We start from the raw sequence: 18,550 nt of genomic DNA, 5'->3' as shown, positions 1-18,550 counted from the left end.
CTTTTAAAGGAAAACATTTATTCCTTAGAGAGACACAAACCTGGACAGCCTGTCCATTTAGTGACCGATCAAGCTGAACAGTCAGGAATGCAGATGCAGTCAGCTCATCTTTTGTTGCATGTGCTCCTTGCCTGAGAGTGAAGAAGAAAGAAACAAAGCTGAAGCCCAGTTTCAAAATGATCCAGGACATATATTTCAAGCAAAGTACACAATAAGTAAGTCAGCTCCTACAGCCTTTATTCAGGTGTGGGACTGGCTAGAGCCACTTCCCCCCTCCTTTCCTTTCTCCCCACTTTCCCCCTCACCAGTCCCCAGTACTCTGTGCAGACCTGTCAGGCTGGGGGCAGCACCATACCAGATCATGGACACAAAATTAAACTGCAGACCATTGGGAGGGTTTGAGCCAATGAGCAGGTGAGGAGGGATCGGGATGGGGAACAAGCCTGGGAAGGTTAGGGGAGACAACAAAAGAAAGGGCAGAGGAGAAGCAGTAGCAAGGAGCTGGGGCAGAGATTGAGAAACCCCCAGAGCGCAGGGGTACAGAGTTTACACTAGGATCATCTTGCAGGGGAGCCAGCTGCTTCCAAAAGGGGACTCTTACAGGTACACTGCCTGGAGCCGACAGGACAGCTGAGACCAGGCTACAAGACCCACTTGTCTGTGCTCTCAATGCAGGTGCCAGTATCAGAGTGCCCGGACAGATTGGAATGACTGGGAGGTGGAGAGTTTCATTGGCTCAGGCCAGAGTCTGTGTCTGTCTAGCCAGGCATGGTGGGATGGGTGTGGGGTGCTGTTTTGCTGTATGCTGTGCCAGGGCAAGGGAGTCTCTCTAACCCCGTGTTTGAGATCCTAACCTGCATCTACTCCTGGCTCTGCCTAGGTTAGATAAAAGTTAAATGTGGTTCTTACTCCAGGGTTAACTCTGATCCCCTAGGAGGGAGGGTAGGCATTCATGCAGGGACATGTGGCTGGGACCCCTTCCCCAACCCTGGACCATTGTGACATGAGACATGTGAGTCATCCCACTGGTTTCAGGGGGACAACTCACATAAAGCCAGCAAATAATACAATATCCATGGGCTGAAGATCAATGCAGACCAAACATACCATGTGTAGATGATCTGTCCTTTAGGATAAGTATAAAGTATAATGTAGCAGTCACCGCCAAAAAATTCTCCGTATGTCTCAGACTCCACAGGGATTCTGCCATTACTTTCAACACGCCAGACCTAGGAAACCAAAGACATCACTGGAATTCATCAGCATTCGACTTGAAGCTGAATATCAGGGAAGTGGTCAAATAACTTACTATGTTACCTTCTTGAGCAACACTTGTTTCCGGTCTCCAAATACTATGTTAACGTAACTACTATCAGAAAAGATCAGGTGATCCTAAATGACAGAGACTGAACCATCTTGCAGTGCACTCGGCCCAGCACTGCCGACTAAATGAATGGTGGTGGGAAGTAATTAGAAAATATTGTGCTTTCCTCTTGACATTTTGATATCACATCATGTAATGTCACTTACACTAATCCATTCCCATTCCTTTCCTTCACATCATAGGTTAATGGTACAACATTAATGAAATAGAATTATAAGTAGCAACAGAACTAAAATACCACAAGGGAAAGGTATGCTGCACTCCAGACAAGTACCCACTGCTGCACACATTATCCTCCACTTGATCCTGTATAGTTCAATTCTATGTCATATGATTAACACTTGAGACCTGAGTTGCTGAAGGCTAAGAACACTATTCAACCAGGTCTAAGCCCAGGGACCCATGGGTCACCTCAAACAGCAGGCAGTGCACAGAGTAATCCCATAAGGAACAAGAGGCATATTCCCCACAAGCTGTAGAGCTGTTCTGTTATGTCAGCCCAATGGCTAATATAACCCTCTGTTGCCCCAATGTTTCCACACCATGGGGGCAAGGACTCGAGGATTTGTAGTCATGTGTGGAATCCCACACGGTGCACATCGTGCCATCTTGCCCTCTCCGAGTCCAGTCCCCAGGGTTGGGCAATGGAACCCACTGATTCTGTGAGGGAGCTTTCTAGCCATGAGTTGAAGACTGCCTTCAGAGAACAGACCTGGTGTATGAAGGACTTACAGATATAGCGTGAATGAGTGAAATTCCCATTGACTTTTGACTTCTGGGATTTCACCCATACATTTTAACAGGTAGGCTTTCAAGTAGAGAGAAGGGAGAAGTGTCACTTTAGAATAAGTGTCATATTTAAAGTAGAGGCTTGGAAGGATTAATTTTTTTATCAGTAAATGTTGATAACCATCAAGTTCACCAAATACGCACAGTCAAAAAAACATTTCCATCAATAATACCTGAAATTTACAGATAGGCAAAGTAGGAAACATGCTGCTTGAGAACTTGTCATTTAATTTAAAGCTATTAATGTTGTACATTTTGATATGTGATGTTGACAATTTGTGTTTAAATGGTTTATAAAGCCATCTCAATTTCTACTGTCATTAAATAACTGTCTGACCCCCACAATAATTTCCAGCAATTGTGACAATTTAAATAGACAAAAATTGAAAAAAGTGCTCAAAACCCATAATTCTGTGCAACTATAAAAATTTAAATAGATTTAAAAAAATTAAAATGATTAAAAAGAAACAGTGATATCCATTAAAATTGTATTAAAAAAAACAACCACAAAAATAAAATTCTGCCAAGCCTAATTATATAAGAGAGGTGACAGTTCTACTTTTGTACAGAATGACTGATATAGCATTTTTCATGGGCATCAAAGCACTTTACTGAAGAACGAACTACAGCACATAGATGCCCTCTCCACCAAAAGGCTCTTGAGATGTGAAGCTGCAGTTTTTGCAACAAAACTACTCAACAGTTTAAACCTGCAAAATAACAACCTATCCAGTAAAAGTAACAAGAGAATGTAGGTAGCTGAAATATATATATATTTTAAAATGATAAAATTACCTCCACTTTCCCTGAACCATCATCAACCATATTGTGTTGGGCAGCCATTTGTGGAGATTCATGTAACTTGGTAGCATCAAATTCAATCTGCTCAATTCTAGCCACTCTCTCAGTGACATAGACTTTCCCAAAGCCTTCGCTTTGATATTTATCCTTCCAGTCTCTGAAGAACTGTTTGAAGATTGGAGTTTCCCCTCCTTCTGGAAGCACTTGAATCTGCAGGTAAACAAGACATGCGGGAGGGAAAAGCTGGTATATTACTACTACTGTCCCTTTAGTGGAGCAAAGTAGCAAATATTTTGGGCAGCTGATGGTCCACTGGTTGCAAATTGTTTTAATTTGTTTGTGGATGCTTTTGAGACAGTCTCAAATGGCCACTGTCATCCATGCCTTTCTGACCTCCAGTTTAGGATTATTGGTAATGTTCTCTATCTGCAGGTAGCCAAACAGTCTATCCAGAAATTAAAGCTAGTACTGCATGGAGCAATACACCTGCTGATCAAGACAGAGCACTGAGAACATATCACACCAGCTCTTAGCACTAAATATTGGCTGGCTATCCACTTCCAAACCCAATTCCTAGTTTACAAAGTCCTAGATGGACTGGGCTTTGTTGCACAAATCAGGAAGATAGCGACAATAATCAACTGGGCACAGTGGCCGACAGAACCTAGAGTCCATCTTGCCAGATCCAGGGACAAAGCTCTCCGGGGAGAGATCTGACAGCAGTGGCGCAAGCTCCTGGTGGAGATTAGGCTGACCCGAATCTGACTGCTTTTAAGGCATGCTGCATGATCTGTTTCTTCACAGAGGAGTTTTCCTAAAAAGAGGGACGAAGATGCCTCACTCCACTTTGAGTCTGATCCTTCAGACAAGAAGTTGTGATGGGGGAGAGAGTGAAGAGCAAGGATCCTATCATAGGGCATTCCACACACAAGATGTCTTACTGTTGTGGGTAATCTAAAAAATGAGGTGTGGAACTGAAGCCAGGCATTGAATGAGTAAGGTTTGTACGAACTATCTTACTTCAAATGAATGAATAAGAAGCTTTCTACATTAGTGATCCTTTTCACTGACTCGCCAAACTTTTGGATACTTGTGTGCATCAAACATTTGGCGATTCACACATCACTATTTATAAGCAATGTTATGAGATTTATTTTGATCAATTAAAACTCCCCAAAACCTTAACAAAAAGATTGGCTAAACTGAGTAATAGCACCACATGCACTTTAAACAATTGACCAATATGGGGGAAAAAAAAAAGAATCTCTTGTATTATTTATCAAACGTACTGCACCTGGGTATTGGCCGGGTAGTTCATTTGTTGTATGAATTCTTCGGCAGTCTTCATGGCTGCCTTTCTCTCATGTGGGTTAGCATCTTTGCCTGATTAAAACACACAGGACAAGATTACAGCAGGGGAAAGGGAACACGTTCTCAGATGATGTAAAAGAAATCTCTGGGAGGAGTTGCAACTGAAGGAGGTATCCTTTAGCATAGCTCATTCTGACACTGTGTTTGCCTCAAGGCGGCACAATGACAAAACTAAAGTCCGCTAACAGAGGTAGGCAAAGAAATTCACACCACGGCAAACTGCCAAAAATCGGATTCCTACTGATTTTGAAAATGAATAAAAATAAGTTGTTCACTTTTTTAAAATGTGTCTGTTTGCATTGATAGCCTGGGTCAAAATAATGATCATGATGACGTGTGCTGTGTTTAGAAAGGCTCGTCCTGCGAAAGCTCACTGGCTATCTGCATTGCTGGAAGGGGGAGGTGGTAAATAAGGTTGCTTTCCACAACCTGCCAAGCCCATTGCCCATCAGCCCCTCTGTTCCATACCTTGGTTAAATGAAACTCCCTATTAGCCAGACTTCGGGATGTCACATGCCACCACTGTTCCTCACACATTGCTTGTTGGGCTCCAAAGTTTTTTTGACATTCCTGAAACACTGTCTGGCACTGCATTGGATCCTGGTTCTGTTCCCCACAGCACCATCAATAACTGCACTCTAAAGCCCAGATCTGAGTCTACTGAGCGGTTCTGCTGGAGCCTCAGTACATTTGATTTTGAACAAGACAGTTGCTGAAGCAGCCTGTGTAGCACTGCTTTAAAGCTGTCTCCTCTAAATGCAGCTTTTGCAAGAGAGAAGGTGTGAAAGAGAGCATCGGGAAAGTGGTGCTATCCCTTTAAGGCCAGACTGGAGCCTACAGAAAGAGAGAGGAGTAGAAGCCAGGCAGGCTGCAGTGGGTGGCAGTTGCTCCCTGAGGCATCTGGAGACAAGCCTAACCTGATTCAGAGACTTGGGTGTGGACTGTAAGTTTGGCATCCTGATGAAATGATTGTGGTAATGATTCCTGGACCCAGGAACTGTGTGTTGTAAAGATGACTGACCTGATGAACTGTTTGCTCTAATGGTCCCTGGATTGAAGTCTTAGTAAAAGGGACATGGTTAATGAGCATTGACTTTCCCTTGCCCCTGGGCTGTTAAAATGGAATCTATTGCTGCTCCACTTTGGCAATTCTAGGAGAGGCACACCTGAAACGCCACACGAGGCCGCCAGGGACGGCCTGCATCTTCACAGACAATCATTGCTGCCCCCAGTACAAGTGTGAGGACTGAGACAATAATAGACTCACTGGATAATAAGGGTTATAACCAATTGTGTTGATAACATAAGTCAACAAACCACTGAGCTATCTCATCTCCCAACAAAGAGAGGATGCCTGGAGCAGCACCAATGCACCTAAGGGGACACATGGGTGCTTCCCAGCTCTTCTCTATTTAAAAGATGCCTGAACATGTGCAGGTGAGATTTTATTCTGGCAAAATGTTTTCAATACTTCCTGGATTGGCAGCAGATGACTGGCGATGTATTATTTCTAATGCAAGTGCTACAAAGCAACTTTATTAAGAACTGTGCTCAGAGAACAGAACACGCTTTATACTGGATCTAATGGGAGCTCTGAAATCTGCCCAGCTCCAAGCAGTTCAGGTATTCTTGATTTTCCAATACTGTTCTATTACAGGGAAATGTGCATCAACGTAGCTCCAGACCCTGTTGAAAGCACCTATGTTGGCACAGAGAAATGTTTAAAACAAACAAAGAAGCAATAAAGTAACGATAAACATATGCTTTTAATGATGCTGGCCTTACAACCTCCCATCTGTATCTAACAATACTGTGTATGTGAGAGCAAGGTACAGTTTACATTAATTATTAAGTACTCAGCCTCTGGATTTTGCCCCTGATCATGATGATTTGCCATCCCACAAACAAGGTTCTACATGATTCTTTATGCTTTTTTCATAACTGCTGTTCAGATCTTAGGCACCAACCTGATAAATACCCAAGATACATAGACTGGACCCAATCCTTGCAAATACATACTCACGTGAGCAGTTCTTATCCACCGACAAAACTGAGAAAGAACTGCTCAGGCGAGAAAGAGTTTGTAGGATGCTGTGCTCAGGCAGTATGTGGCCCATCTATGTACCCACATGTGCTGTGTGCACTCCCCAGGTTCTGGCAGCATTGGTTCCTGAGTGAACTCTTTAGTCACTGAGAAGCAACGTTGGTCATCTCTTACCTTTCCACACAAAGATCTTTCTTGCAGCACCATGGTCCAAAATGAAACACTCTTCAGACAAAAGCATAGCCCTCGAGAAGGGGTTTTCCTCTGCAACCACCGACACCTTCATGGACCCACTTGCATCTGACACCTGATGAAGCAGTAATTTCAGATTTAGATCAGCCCAAGCTTTCACACTCAGATCACTTTCCCCTCCCCAAACTACATTAGCTATTGCTTTACTAATCCTGTATAAGTGACTTCATATAATCCGTGCGTTACTGGAAAGCTGTGACAGCTAATGAGAACTTTTAAAAAAATTGTTTCATGTCACGTTACGTCCAACAGAGGGAGCTATGCTATTAGCCTTGTGATTTTTATCAGCTTCCTTTCTCACAATCTTATTAAGAAGTCACTTTCTATACCACCCCTGCTTAAATACACGTTCTATGAATACCTTATATAATTAAAAATGTGGATCATTCAAAATTGATAATTGTGGCTAATACACCTACACATGAATTATTCTTATGCAATGGGAATTAGTCATTTAAAGCCTGCTCTAGCTACTGATTCGCACGCACAACTAACGGCGGGTACAATCACTTGCAGGTGCAAAAAGGGAGGCTGGCTTAAAGCCCCTCTTTGGATCAGGGCCACAGTTTTGAACAGCCTGGTTAAAAACATTTCCTAGACCAAATCCTTGGCTAGTGTAAATCATCTCCTGAGGTGCCTTCCAACCCTGAGATTCTATGAGTCTATGATTCTAGCTCTATTGAATTTAACTGAGCTATACTGATATACACCAGCGGCTGCAAACTGATGGAAATAACAGGCGTCTACAGCCTAAAAACAGAGTTTAGCATACAAGGGTTACTGCATGTCTGAATGTCACTGTTTCAGTATATCTAACCACAAAAGAAATAGAAAAATTTGGGGCTTACCATGTATAGTTTAGCAATTCTCCTGTTGGTGATATCAGCTGCCTCATCATCATTATCATTATCCTCACGAAGCAGTGGCTTAGTCCCTAAAACCTGTATACCAGAAGAAAAACAACTTCATTGTAAAGGCAACATGGGTTTCTTAGTAAAGGTACTTACATAATTTTAATATCTGGTAACTCAGATATTATCTCTATATATTATTCTGAGGAAATATAAATCCCATCTGTCGGCTGGCTTGATTGCAAACATACAGGTGTGTTGAAGCAACTGTGCCAGATTTGCAGCAGTATGGTAAATTGCTATGTGCTGTCTTTCCCACATGCCAGCTCCTTGGTTTTGGATACGTTGGGAAGGGGATTCACTGACAGAGCCAGGCCACAAGATAATTAAGAACCAACTTCATTTTTCACCTTCTTGGTGCTTTCTGTTTGTTTCCCTACATTCCAGTTTTGGTCATTCATGCTTTGGCATTGCCAGACGCTGAGCAGACCCTGATGTTTGGTTACTAAACAAAAGACATCCACCTCTAGGGGGTTGTGTCAGTAAAGCTAGTTGAGATTTTCCCCTCAAAAATGCTTTTTTTAAATCAGAAAATGTAGATTCGTTGAAACAAAAATGTTTGTGAGACAGGACTAGTTTCGATGCATCTCCCGATTCAAAGAATTTTTGAAAAAACAATTCAGAACTGTTAAAACATCCTGTGTCAACATTTTCAAAAAAAGCTTCATTTTTCAAGTTAAAATGACTTCATTTCAAAATTTTAGTTAATTTGTACTTTTAAAAAGGTTAATAATAAAAAAAGGTCAAAACTGAAACAAAATATTTTGAAATTTTCTAAAGAAAATGTTTCAGTTGATCCAATCCATTTTTTAAAAACAAATTATTAGTTTGTGAAAACTTTCAATATTTCAATTTTCTGACCCATTCCAGGATGGGGAAAATTTTTCTAAATCTCAAATGCTCTCATGGGATGAGAAACCCATTTCCCACCCAGCTTTGTTACCTAGTTAACCACCAGTACTTTAAGTGGTCAGTTTTACACCAGGGCTAGTTTTATACTAATTTATCATTAAAAGAAATTCACAATGTTATATTAAGAGTATACATTAAGACTGAAATGTCCAGGTATTCATTGAGAGAGACAAGGCAAGTGAGGTAATGACTTTTATTTGACCAACTTCCATCAGGGGAAGGTACAAGCTTTCAAGCTTCACAGAACTCTTCTTTGGGTCTGGGTTTGTTGTAGCCATGCTGGTCCCAGGATATGAGAGAGACAAGGCGAGTGAGATAATGATTTTTACTGGACCAACTTCTATTGGTGGAAGGTACAAGCTTTGGAAGGTCCTCAGACCTGTGAAGCTTGAAAGCTTGTACCTTCCCCTGACAGAAGTGGGTCCAATAAAAGATATTACCTCACCTACCTGGTCTCTCCCATATCCTGGGACCAACATGGTTACAACAACACTACAGGTATTAACTGGCTTTTTGACTGATTGTCAGATCCTCTTCCTAACAACCCTCATTTTAATAAGAGTTTCCTTTTTGATTCACATATGGCCAAATCCAGCAAGCCTTACTCAGGCAAATAATTTCAATGGGATTACTCTCATGAGTAAGGGCACCAGGATATGGCTTAATATCCAATAGTGAACTGTTAAAATCGAATATATCTGTTGACAGTAGATTTGCATAGAGCCATGCTAAAACACTGTAAATATTTGATTACAGGGATGCGGCACAAAGCACACAGTTGCGAAGAGTTCGGAGGAAAAATACCATAAATATTTAAATAAAAATCATCAGCCATCTGTATGATTTTCTGCCTTGGCAATATCATGTAAGCTGGATGTGATTGTCCTAGGTTAATCTCAAGTAGTTCACTTCTAGCTGGATAAAAACCATGAAAACAATGCTCTTAGCCTTTAGGAGAGATGTTCCCATTAGCTTTTCAACGGCTAATAGTGTTCACTGTATGAATTTACAATGGCTGCAGATTTAATGATATTTAAGGTAATTAGGAGTAAATTTTCAGATTGGTGTACAGGCCATGTAGCAGAATGACACATTATAATCAATGGGAATATATGGCAATAACTGGAAGAATTGAAAATACTCCCCATCATGCACTTTCACATTAAGTCATAGCTATTCAAGGTACAAAGCCTCAACAGGCTATGACCATTGGCTTTTTTTTTTACAGAAAAGTCAGACAACAACCTGGTAATAGGCACATTTCTTTATGTAAGCAGATATGGGATATATTTGAGGTTATGTAATATTGAAATGTCTGTGAAGATCATTCTAGAGGATGAAGTGCTCATATTAATAAAACCTTCTTCCACCCAAACTTAACAAGGAAGATTTAACTTAGAATGATCCCTTCAATCAGGGCAGGCTAAATACAATTCTGCTGCCCATTACTCACACAACAGGGATAACACCATTTCATTCCCCCACACTCAATACAAACAGATTTAACTGTTTTTATTAAAGCTAATGTTAAAATTAGCTAATACCCAGGTTAAGGAAAGAGTTTCTATACATCTAGGGATAATGCTTAAGTTTTCCAAAAGTACTAGGTTTGGTTTAAAAGTCATAAAATACACATAATACATAATCTGCAATATCTCAAATTAAGGTTAATAAATGTAAGATACGGTTAAAATGTACCCAAATATTTGGATGCTAATATCACTCATAAAAAGTTATACCCCCAAGAGTAGCTTATGGGAAGCAAGTATAGCAATGAGTGTAGATTGTCCCTCAGTAACTGAGCATTTAGGGTAGGTTGTCCCTCAGTAATAGAAATGGGATGAAATTTAATAGTGCAAAGTGCAAGGTCATGCACTTAGGGACTAACAAGAATTTTTGCTATGAACTGGGGAGTTATCACTTGGAAGTGACAGAGGAGGAGAAAGACCTGGGTGTACTGGCTGATAACAGGCTGTCTATAAGCCACCAACATGATGCAGCAGTGAAAAAGGCTAATGCAGTCCTAAAATGCATCAGGTGAGACCTCACCTGAAATACTGTGTGCAATTCTGGTCTTCCATGCTTAAGAAAGATGAATTCAAACTCAACAGGTGCAGAGAAGGGCTACTAGGATGATCCAAGGAATGGACTCTACCTTATGAAAGGAGATTTAAGGAGCTTGGCTTGTTTAACCTAACCAAATGAAGGCTGAGGAGAGATCTGGTTGCTCTCTATAGATACATCCGAGGGATAAACACCAGAGAGGTAGAGGAGTTATTTAACTTAAGGGTCAGTGTTGGCACAAGAACAAATGGCTATAAACTGGCCATCAACAAGTTTAGGCTTGAAATTAGATGAAAATTTCTAACCATCAGAGGAGTTAAGTTCTGGAACAGTCTTCCAAGGGAAGCATGGGGCATGGCTGCTAAAATGAACTCAAGGAATGCAAACTTGCCACAAGCTAGAATCGCAAAGAGGCATACTTGGGTGTGTGCCAGGATTTAAATAGGAAGGTGACATCTGGTCAAGATGACCTGGGGAACAGTGGAGTGCACACTGGGAAACACACAGGCTGGTCCAGATGTGAAGTAGTGCAGTGTGGGATAGCAGAGGGAGGACTACCTGAAATAATCTGTTAGTCTCAAAGGTGCCAAAGGACCCTCTGTTGCTTTTTACAGATTCAGACTAACACGGCTACCCCTCTGATAACTGAGGTAATATAGTCAATCCTAAATAGGGATACATCCTCATAAACCTTCTAGTGGTATAATTTATTCCAGAATATATGTCACGTCCCACATGGATTAAAGTGGGACAAGATACCAGATAAATCGAAAGAACTTGTATGTGTGGACACCAAGCAGTGTATGCTGAAAAACCGAGTTATACCAAAAAAACCCTCTCCTATGTAGGTAAGCCCTCATTTTGTTATGGGAAGGGGAACGTTGCTAAACTGGAGAGTGTTCAGAAAAGAGCCAGAAGAATGATTAAAAGATTGGATTAAAGGATTAGAAAACATGCCTAACCCTCAGTTAGAGTCTGACTTTGTACTGAACAGGACAGTTCATATCCCTTCCAAACTTACCTAATGTTTCCATTAGCTGTGCAAACATGCAATCCCTTTTTCAATCCTGTTCAAGGAGCTCAATCTGTTACATTTAACAAAGGTTAAGAAGTGACTCGATCAGAGTCCATGGGTGGCGGGTGAACACCTCCTTCTGGGAGGCTAGCCCGCCGGCCCCACCCCTTCCACCTGAGGCCTTGCGCGGAGGAGCCCTGAGCACCCATCCACAGCTGGAGGAGCCTGACTCTCACATCCTACAGCCCACCTGCCCCAGCCACCCCAATCTGCCAGCTGGCCTGAGACCTGGCCCCAGAGCCGGTCCACCAGCTGGCCCCAGCACCAGACCTAGTGCCGCCCTGGGCTGCTGGCCCGACCCCCAAGCCAGCCCAAGTACTGCCCTGGGCTACCCTGGGCCCTGGCCTCAGCTCTAGGCTGCCAGCTGGAGCTCAGCCCCCATTAGTTTAAGGAGATGGGGGAGGGAGGGCAGGGCCTTGGGGGCAGAACATGGGCGGGGCCACGGCCTGGGTTAGGGGAGGCTTAACGTGCCCTGGCCTTTGATACCCGTTGCCCATGTCAGCGTCTGTAAATTCCTACATGGGGAAGAGAAATTTGATAATAAAGGGCTCTTCAGTCCAGCAGACAAAAGTATAACAAGATCCAGTGGCTGGAAGTTGATGTTAGACAAATTCAGCCTAAAAATAACATACCCATTTTAACAGTGAGGTAATTAACCACTGGAACAACTTAGCAATGGTTGTGATGGATTCTCCATCACTGGCAATTTTTAAATCAAGATTGGATGTTTTTCTAAAATACATACTCTAGTTCAAACAGGAATTAATTCAGGGAAGTCATCTAGCCTGTGTTGTACAGGAGGTCAGACTAGATGATCACAGTGGTCCCTTATTGATTTATAATCTATGAATAAAATACATCAGTATAATGTCTTTATCTTGGTTATAACTATGTCCACATTATAGATTATACTACAAAATCAAAAATCACATACACCCCCCCCCCCAACCAAAACAGTAATACTGATATAAAAACCATGTGGAGACCAGGCCTAAATTAACAGTTTTACTTGATCTACAATGATTAGATGAACCATATTTATGTCAGGTTCATAATATCCTGCTTCGTAACAGGGTTAATGTCTGGTGAGTGCAGGCACTGTATGACTCTATCAACATCATCTCCTTTATTGCTTCTGGGAACTGAAAAGGGAAGAAAAAATCCTCTGCAAAGTCAGTTGAGTGGAAATCATTTAGTACGATGCTATAAAAGTGACAATTTTATCAATAAGATAACAAAGCCTGTAGTGAATTTTGGTGTGCCAGAGATAGTAGATTAATCCGAATTTTGTTGTATTTTTATATCTGCATATGGTTGGCTAGACTGCTATTCCACATAATTTTTCACCTTTTTATAGCAGTAGTCTCTGTACTGTACATCACAAGGAAAACTAGTCATGCCACTGTGGTTTACCAGCTGCAGGGAAAAGGCTATCTCAGGCCATTGATCTTTCAGCAGAACTACACAATGAAGTCCTTTAGGTAAATGGGGAATTTTTTTATGGCCCTGATTTACATACATTTCCAATTTAATAGTGAAACCTGTGATAGCTGGTCACATAGGACTTGTTTCTGTAAACTCTTACACAAGCAGTCCCACTGAAGTTTGCATTCCTATGGTTGGAATTGAAGCCCCATAATCCTTACTTAACACCACAGGTACAGTGGAATTCAATAACTCTTCAATCTTCTTGCAGTCACCTAGAAGGGAATTCTATCTCTCAGAAAACAAAAAAGGGCTGGGGGGAAAGGTCCTTATCTGGGGAGGCCCTGAACATCCTCCAGTGAATGGAGAAGAGTAGGAATCGAACACCTGCTTCCTTCTGAAGACCGTGAAGGGACCATTGGATCCAAGGAGGTGAAGTCAACCTGAAGACAAACATGTTTGTGAAGGGACAGTTTTTGAGGTAGACAACAAGTTGGCTATCAATGGCATCAAGCCATGACTCACGATGTGTTTGTGAACCTGAGATGCTGTTTGAGATTTTAATGGAACCCTGAATTCTCCCTGATTTCTGATGGGTTCATGTTTCTCCTCCGAAATATTTGAGGTACAACCTAAATTTGCAGCAGTGTTATCTGTCCTTGCTTAATCACCCAACCTCAGTGTGCATCTGCCAACCCTCTGGGAAAGGTGCAAAATGCAAAAGCAAGGTTTACTCTTAAGCAAAACCGAACAAAGAGAAACTTTCTACCCTGTAGGGATACTAGGGTAATGAATCTTGGCTCAACACATCTCAGCAGAAGAGAGAGAATCTATTTCTTGCTGTTTTAACTACAGGAGTTTCCTGCCTTGAAATGCAGACACACATCCGAACAAAGCAGACATTGATTTAATGGGAACACAAAGATTATGGGGAGCTGAGAATATGGCTGGAAACATTACAGTTGAAGGAGAGGACAGATAAAGAAGGAAGTGTGAATCACCTGAAACAATAGGTCAGACAAAGGTTAATTTAGGCCAATCAGCAATGACCAAACCAGTTTTGTGTTGTTGAATTTGGTTACACTAGCACCATAACAATATTTGTGTTTCCTCTTTACTGTATTATACATAATCAATCTCTGGGGCTGAAGCTGAGCCGTTTGTTATGGCTGTGAGCCAAAGTATCGTATCTCAGAAAACTCAAATTTCCATCTTACCTACATAAGGAGATTAATTTATTGTCCAAAGGGCAAGATAAAGAAAAGAAAGTCAGATATTTACATAAGTCAATATTGTCTCATGGGTTTGATGATATTTTATTGCTCTATGCCTTTGAAAAGAAACAGGATTAGGAGAGTATCAAAGAGGTACCCGTGTTAGTCTGGATCTGTAAAAGCAGCAAGGAGTCCTGTGGCACCTTATAGACTAACAGATGTATAGTAGCATGAGCTTTCGTGGGTGAATACCCACTTCTTCGGATGCATGTGATCCGAAGAAGTGGGTATTCACCCATGACAGCTCATGCTCCTATACGTCTGTTAGTCTATAAGGTGCCACTGGACTCCTTGCAGGATTAGGAGAGTCTGTTATTTTCTTGCTTAACTCGCTGACACAAGGAGATACTGCCATTTCCTAACACTATGGATTTCAAGCCCTCCCAATGTGCACAGATATCTATCATCCATTTGTATGAATGTAAGATATACACATGCACTGGGGATCCCTCATAGTGGATGCAGAATGATTAGTGTTGAGCTACACAATCTCTGTGTGAACTCATCAGCACTCACAGGGGGTTGTGTGTTAGTCTGCTAAGTAGAGAGGAGGCCGTCACAGAGAATGTGCCTCTACAATAAAAATCCCCTCAAATCTCAATTCAATTCCAGTGCTTTGCATGGAGACAAATTCTCATTGCAATGAACCAATCCATTACAGTGAATAAAATTGCTCAGGGCTAGATTGTTCCTACCCCTAACAGGGCCACTGAGGGGAGAAAGAACTCTATCCCCTTCCCTGCGTGACCACACTAAGGCTTGCCCAGCTTACAACTCAGAGCCTGGGAGCCGAGGAGAAGTGGCTTGTCCCATGCTCTTTTGCCCCTCCTGTAGACCAGTAGGTGGGGTAAGGCAGAGCAGCCACAGCTTTACCCTGAAAAGAGATGTGGCAACTTACCTCCCCTTCTAGAGCAAAGAGGAAGCAGGTGAGGAATGGTGACCCTGAGTCACAGTTCCTTCCCTGGCCTCCTGGGTCAGCACAGCTACACTGGATACAGCATTCATCATCTATTTTGACCTCCGCTTACCAATAAAAAAGCAGCAGTAACTCACTCTATTTCCATGCTGCTGCCCTGTGCACACAAAACAGGGGGGGAACTGCTCTCCTCTGTTAATGGGCCAGATTGAGCCATTAGGCCCAGCCCAGAGTAAGGGATGGTGGGGAGTTGCATTGCCCCAGAAGAAGATCTGAAAAAGAATTGAGCCTCAGGGCCACAATTTTTGCTCTGTTGCCGCCTTGCTCTAAGGGGGCAGCCTGTAAATTACTTATCCCTTTCTGGCGTGCTCTGGCCAGTAAGTAGGGAAGCATAGCCAAGGCTCCTCCCGCTACCTGTCCCTCTTCCCTACTCTCCCCACCCCCCATCTACCTCCTTGTGGCAGATGCAGTCTAAGGGCTTGTCTACACTGGCAATTTACAGCGCTGCAACTTTCTCGCTCAGGGGTGTGAAAAAACACTCCTCCCTCCTTGAGCGCAGCAAGTTTCAATGCTGTAAAGTGCCAGTGTAGAAGTGCCCCAGCGCTGGGAGCCGCTGGAAGCTATGCCCCTCATACAGGTGGGGGTTTTTTAGAGCGCTGGGAGCTCCCAGTGCTGCGCCGCGACCACACAAGCCACGTTAAAGCGCTGCCGCGAAAGCGCTTTAGTGTTGCCATTGTAGACTAGCCCTAAGAAAGAATAAAAGAAGCATGCCAGGAGCCCACCCTGCTTGGGCATGAGCTACAGTGCCACCCACTGGTGTCCCACTATAAGGGCCAAGGTCCTAAAAAGCCATAGGAAATGCTTAATGACCACAAAGTAGAACCAAGCTTTAAGGGCTGAAGGTGACAGAAGAAAGCAAGAAGCCCCTTTTTCTCCCAACTACCTCATTCCTTGTCAGGCAGCACTCTCAAATACGGCCACTAGTGCCGCTACCATCCCTTATTGCCCAGAGGGTGACTGGGTTTTGTGGCGGTAGGGCTGTGCTGCTGCAGTGACTGACAGTGCGCTCGCCTCGAGTCATGATCACTTTCTGCTTCTCAGGCATTAGCACAAACACCAACAAAAACCTCCTTTTGACACTGGATGGTCAATTTAGGAATAGCAGAATAAATCTATTTGATTGGTTACCCACTGAGAAAGTTACAATCTTTGGGACTGCACATAGATTCATGTCCTTGGAGAAAGGGAGGCAGGCAGGCTCACGATAAGGAAGCTTTCCTAAGCTGCCTCACAGACAGCAGGTTCTGACTGCAGTTATGCACCTGTGGTATTCATAGCAGCAGCAGACTTCCTCGTGTCTGCCCCTCTCCCAGGACAGCAGGAGATCTCCCATTGACCTCAGTGGAGGTTGAGAATACGGTGGAGGAAATAATAAAAGGATTTCTAATATTTAAATTACAGGCTATAATTGAACAGGTTTCTGTTGTCTCTGGAGTTTCAAACATAAATCATCATTTGATTCCTGGTGCTATGCTTGACTTTCTGAAAGTGGGGCACTGTGCTTTGGCAGCTTTCCATCAAAGTTACTTAAAAGCAATAATAAATTAAAGCCTTTTTTTTTAAAGACAACCCTAACCTTTTCTTATGTGTACCTAGCTTCCTTTGTTTCTCTCTGCTATGCAAATAATCACACTTAGGAACTCCTTTCGCATGCCTGCACTCTCTTTAAATTCTCACAGAAGAAAGTTTTATTGTGGCATTCAGATTTGCAACTTATTCTGTTCCAACTAACCACATTGCAAAACCAAATATTTATATTCAGCATTTATGCCTACGTGGGATGCTACGGTGGGTAATAGATCACAGTCTGGGTGGTGCAGCAGAGCTGCTAAGAGGAGAAAGGTGGACAGCACAGGACAGAAATGAAGACTTCTGATACCAAGACATTTTCCACCTTCTTGGGAATTATTTGCTCAGAATTGCAAGGAAAGTTCACAACATTTTATATCAGAGACCAGAGCTCATGGCAATTTGCAGTGGAGCAGGAAATTGTCCCTCCTGCCAACTGACCACAGAAGCACTGTCTTCCAGGCCTCCATAGGCCACAAGCGCTCTGTACAGGTTAGTGACAGGCACAAACCAACCCCCAACCCCTCCAAGCATCCCCCTGCAGTGTCCAGTCCCTGATCTGCTGGACACTAACAGAATTACCAGATGAGCTCTTCCCAAAGGCTCAGTACACCACAGCTCACCAGTTACACCTCAGCCCACTACTCCGCTTAACTCACCGCACTGAGATTCGCTTATAGTGGAAACAAGTATAAGTGTTTTTAACAAAAGAAAAGTGATGCAAGTGATAGCAAGCAGAAATATTGGAAACAAAGCATGATGTGTGAAGTAAAATCATAACATGCATACTAGAGCCTAATCTTAACTAATAGAACACTGTTAGTTCTTAAGAGCAACAGTTCACCCAAAATCCTTCCAGCGTATTACAGCCAGGCTTGGCTGTGATCTTCTGTGCATGAAGCAAGCCCACTGTCAGCTATTTCCTAGGTGAACGATGCACTTTGCCTCTGTCTCTACAGTTAATGTCCCAAAATCCATTACTTGAAAAAAGAACAGGAGTACTTGTGGCATATTAGAGACTAACAAATTTATTAGAGCATAAGCTTTCGTGGGCTCTAATAAATTTGTTAGTCTCTAAGGTGCCATAAGTACTCCTGTTCTTTTTGCGGATACAGACTAACACAGCTGCTACTCTGAAACCTGTCATTACTTGAAAACAGGACTCACCCCCAACCTAGTTGTTTTTTTCCATGTGTGCTTCTTTCTTGTCAGTTTTTACAATCTTGATTAGCATTTGGCTCAGACTGTAGATAAGCTTCCATTGTGAATGGACCTCACCCAATACACATATGCCCAGCCAAAAAGAGATAAGCATCTCTCCCCTCTTGCCTGACAGGAGTATGTAGATCACCTTCTGGTGACTTGCCTTAACTCACAGACCTGAAGAATATAATTTTCAATACATGTGTGTGTATATAAAAAACTCCTTACACATTATCTGTACACACATCTTGCAATGATTATGATGACCACTGAGACACTGGCTTAGACCTTACATGACACTCTTTGGTGAATTAGATCACCAAACCAGATCCAGGGAATCCCTGTAACCCTTAAGCATCTCTGTGCCCTCAGCCAGTTGGCACCAACAGGTCCCTGGATCAGAGGGAGCAAAGCGCATTATCCTTCTATCACCTTCACCCCCTTAAATGTGGTTCCTGTCGGTGGTTGTGCATTTTCTATGCATTATTAGCAGTGGGGTA

General features: G+C 42.6%; 1 protein-coding gene across 1 annotated transcript in view; it reads right to left on the bottom strand.

The window, feature by feature from the left end:
- The window catches only part of SCIN (scinderin), a 97,072-nt gene that overhangs the window by 12,521 nt on the left and 66,001 nt on the right, over nt 1–18,550 (bottom strand). The window contains exons 5-10 of the mRNA XM_034760541.1: nt 7,490–7,582; nt 6,564–6,696; nt 4,269–4,357; nt 2,969–3,184; nt 1,108–1,229; nt 41–131 (exon numbers count right to left, since the gene is read on the bottom strand). Of these exons, the coding sequence (XP_034616432.1) occupies nt 41–131; nt 1,108–1,229; nt 2,969–3,184; nt 4,269–4,357; nt 6,564–6,696; nt 7,490–7,582 (744 nt within the window). The remainder of the gene's footprint in view (nt 1–40; nt 132–1,107; nt 1,230–2,968; nt 3,185–4,268; nt 4,358–6,563; nt 6,697–7,489; nt 7,583–18,550) is intronic.

This window comes from Trachemys scripta, chromosome 2 (assembly GCF_013100865.1).
Source record: "Trachemys scripta elegans isolate TJP31775 chromosome 2, CAS_Tse_1.0, whole genome shotgun sequence".
Taxonomy (NCBI): domain Eukaryota; kingdom Metazoa; phylum Chordata; order Testudines; family Emydidae; genus Trachemys; species Trachemys scripta.
The sequence above is the reverse complement of the archived record's forward strand: the minus strand, read 5'-3'. Positions and strand labels throughout refer to the sequence as shown.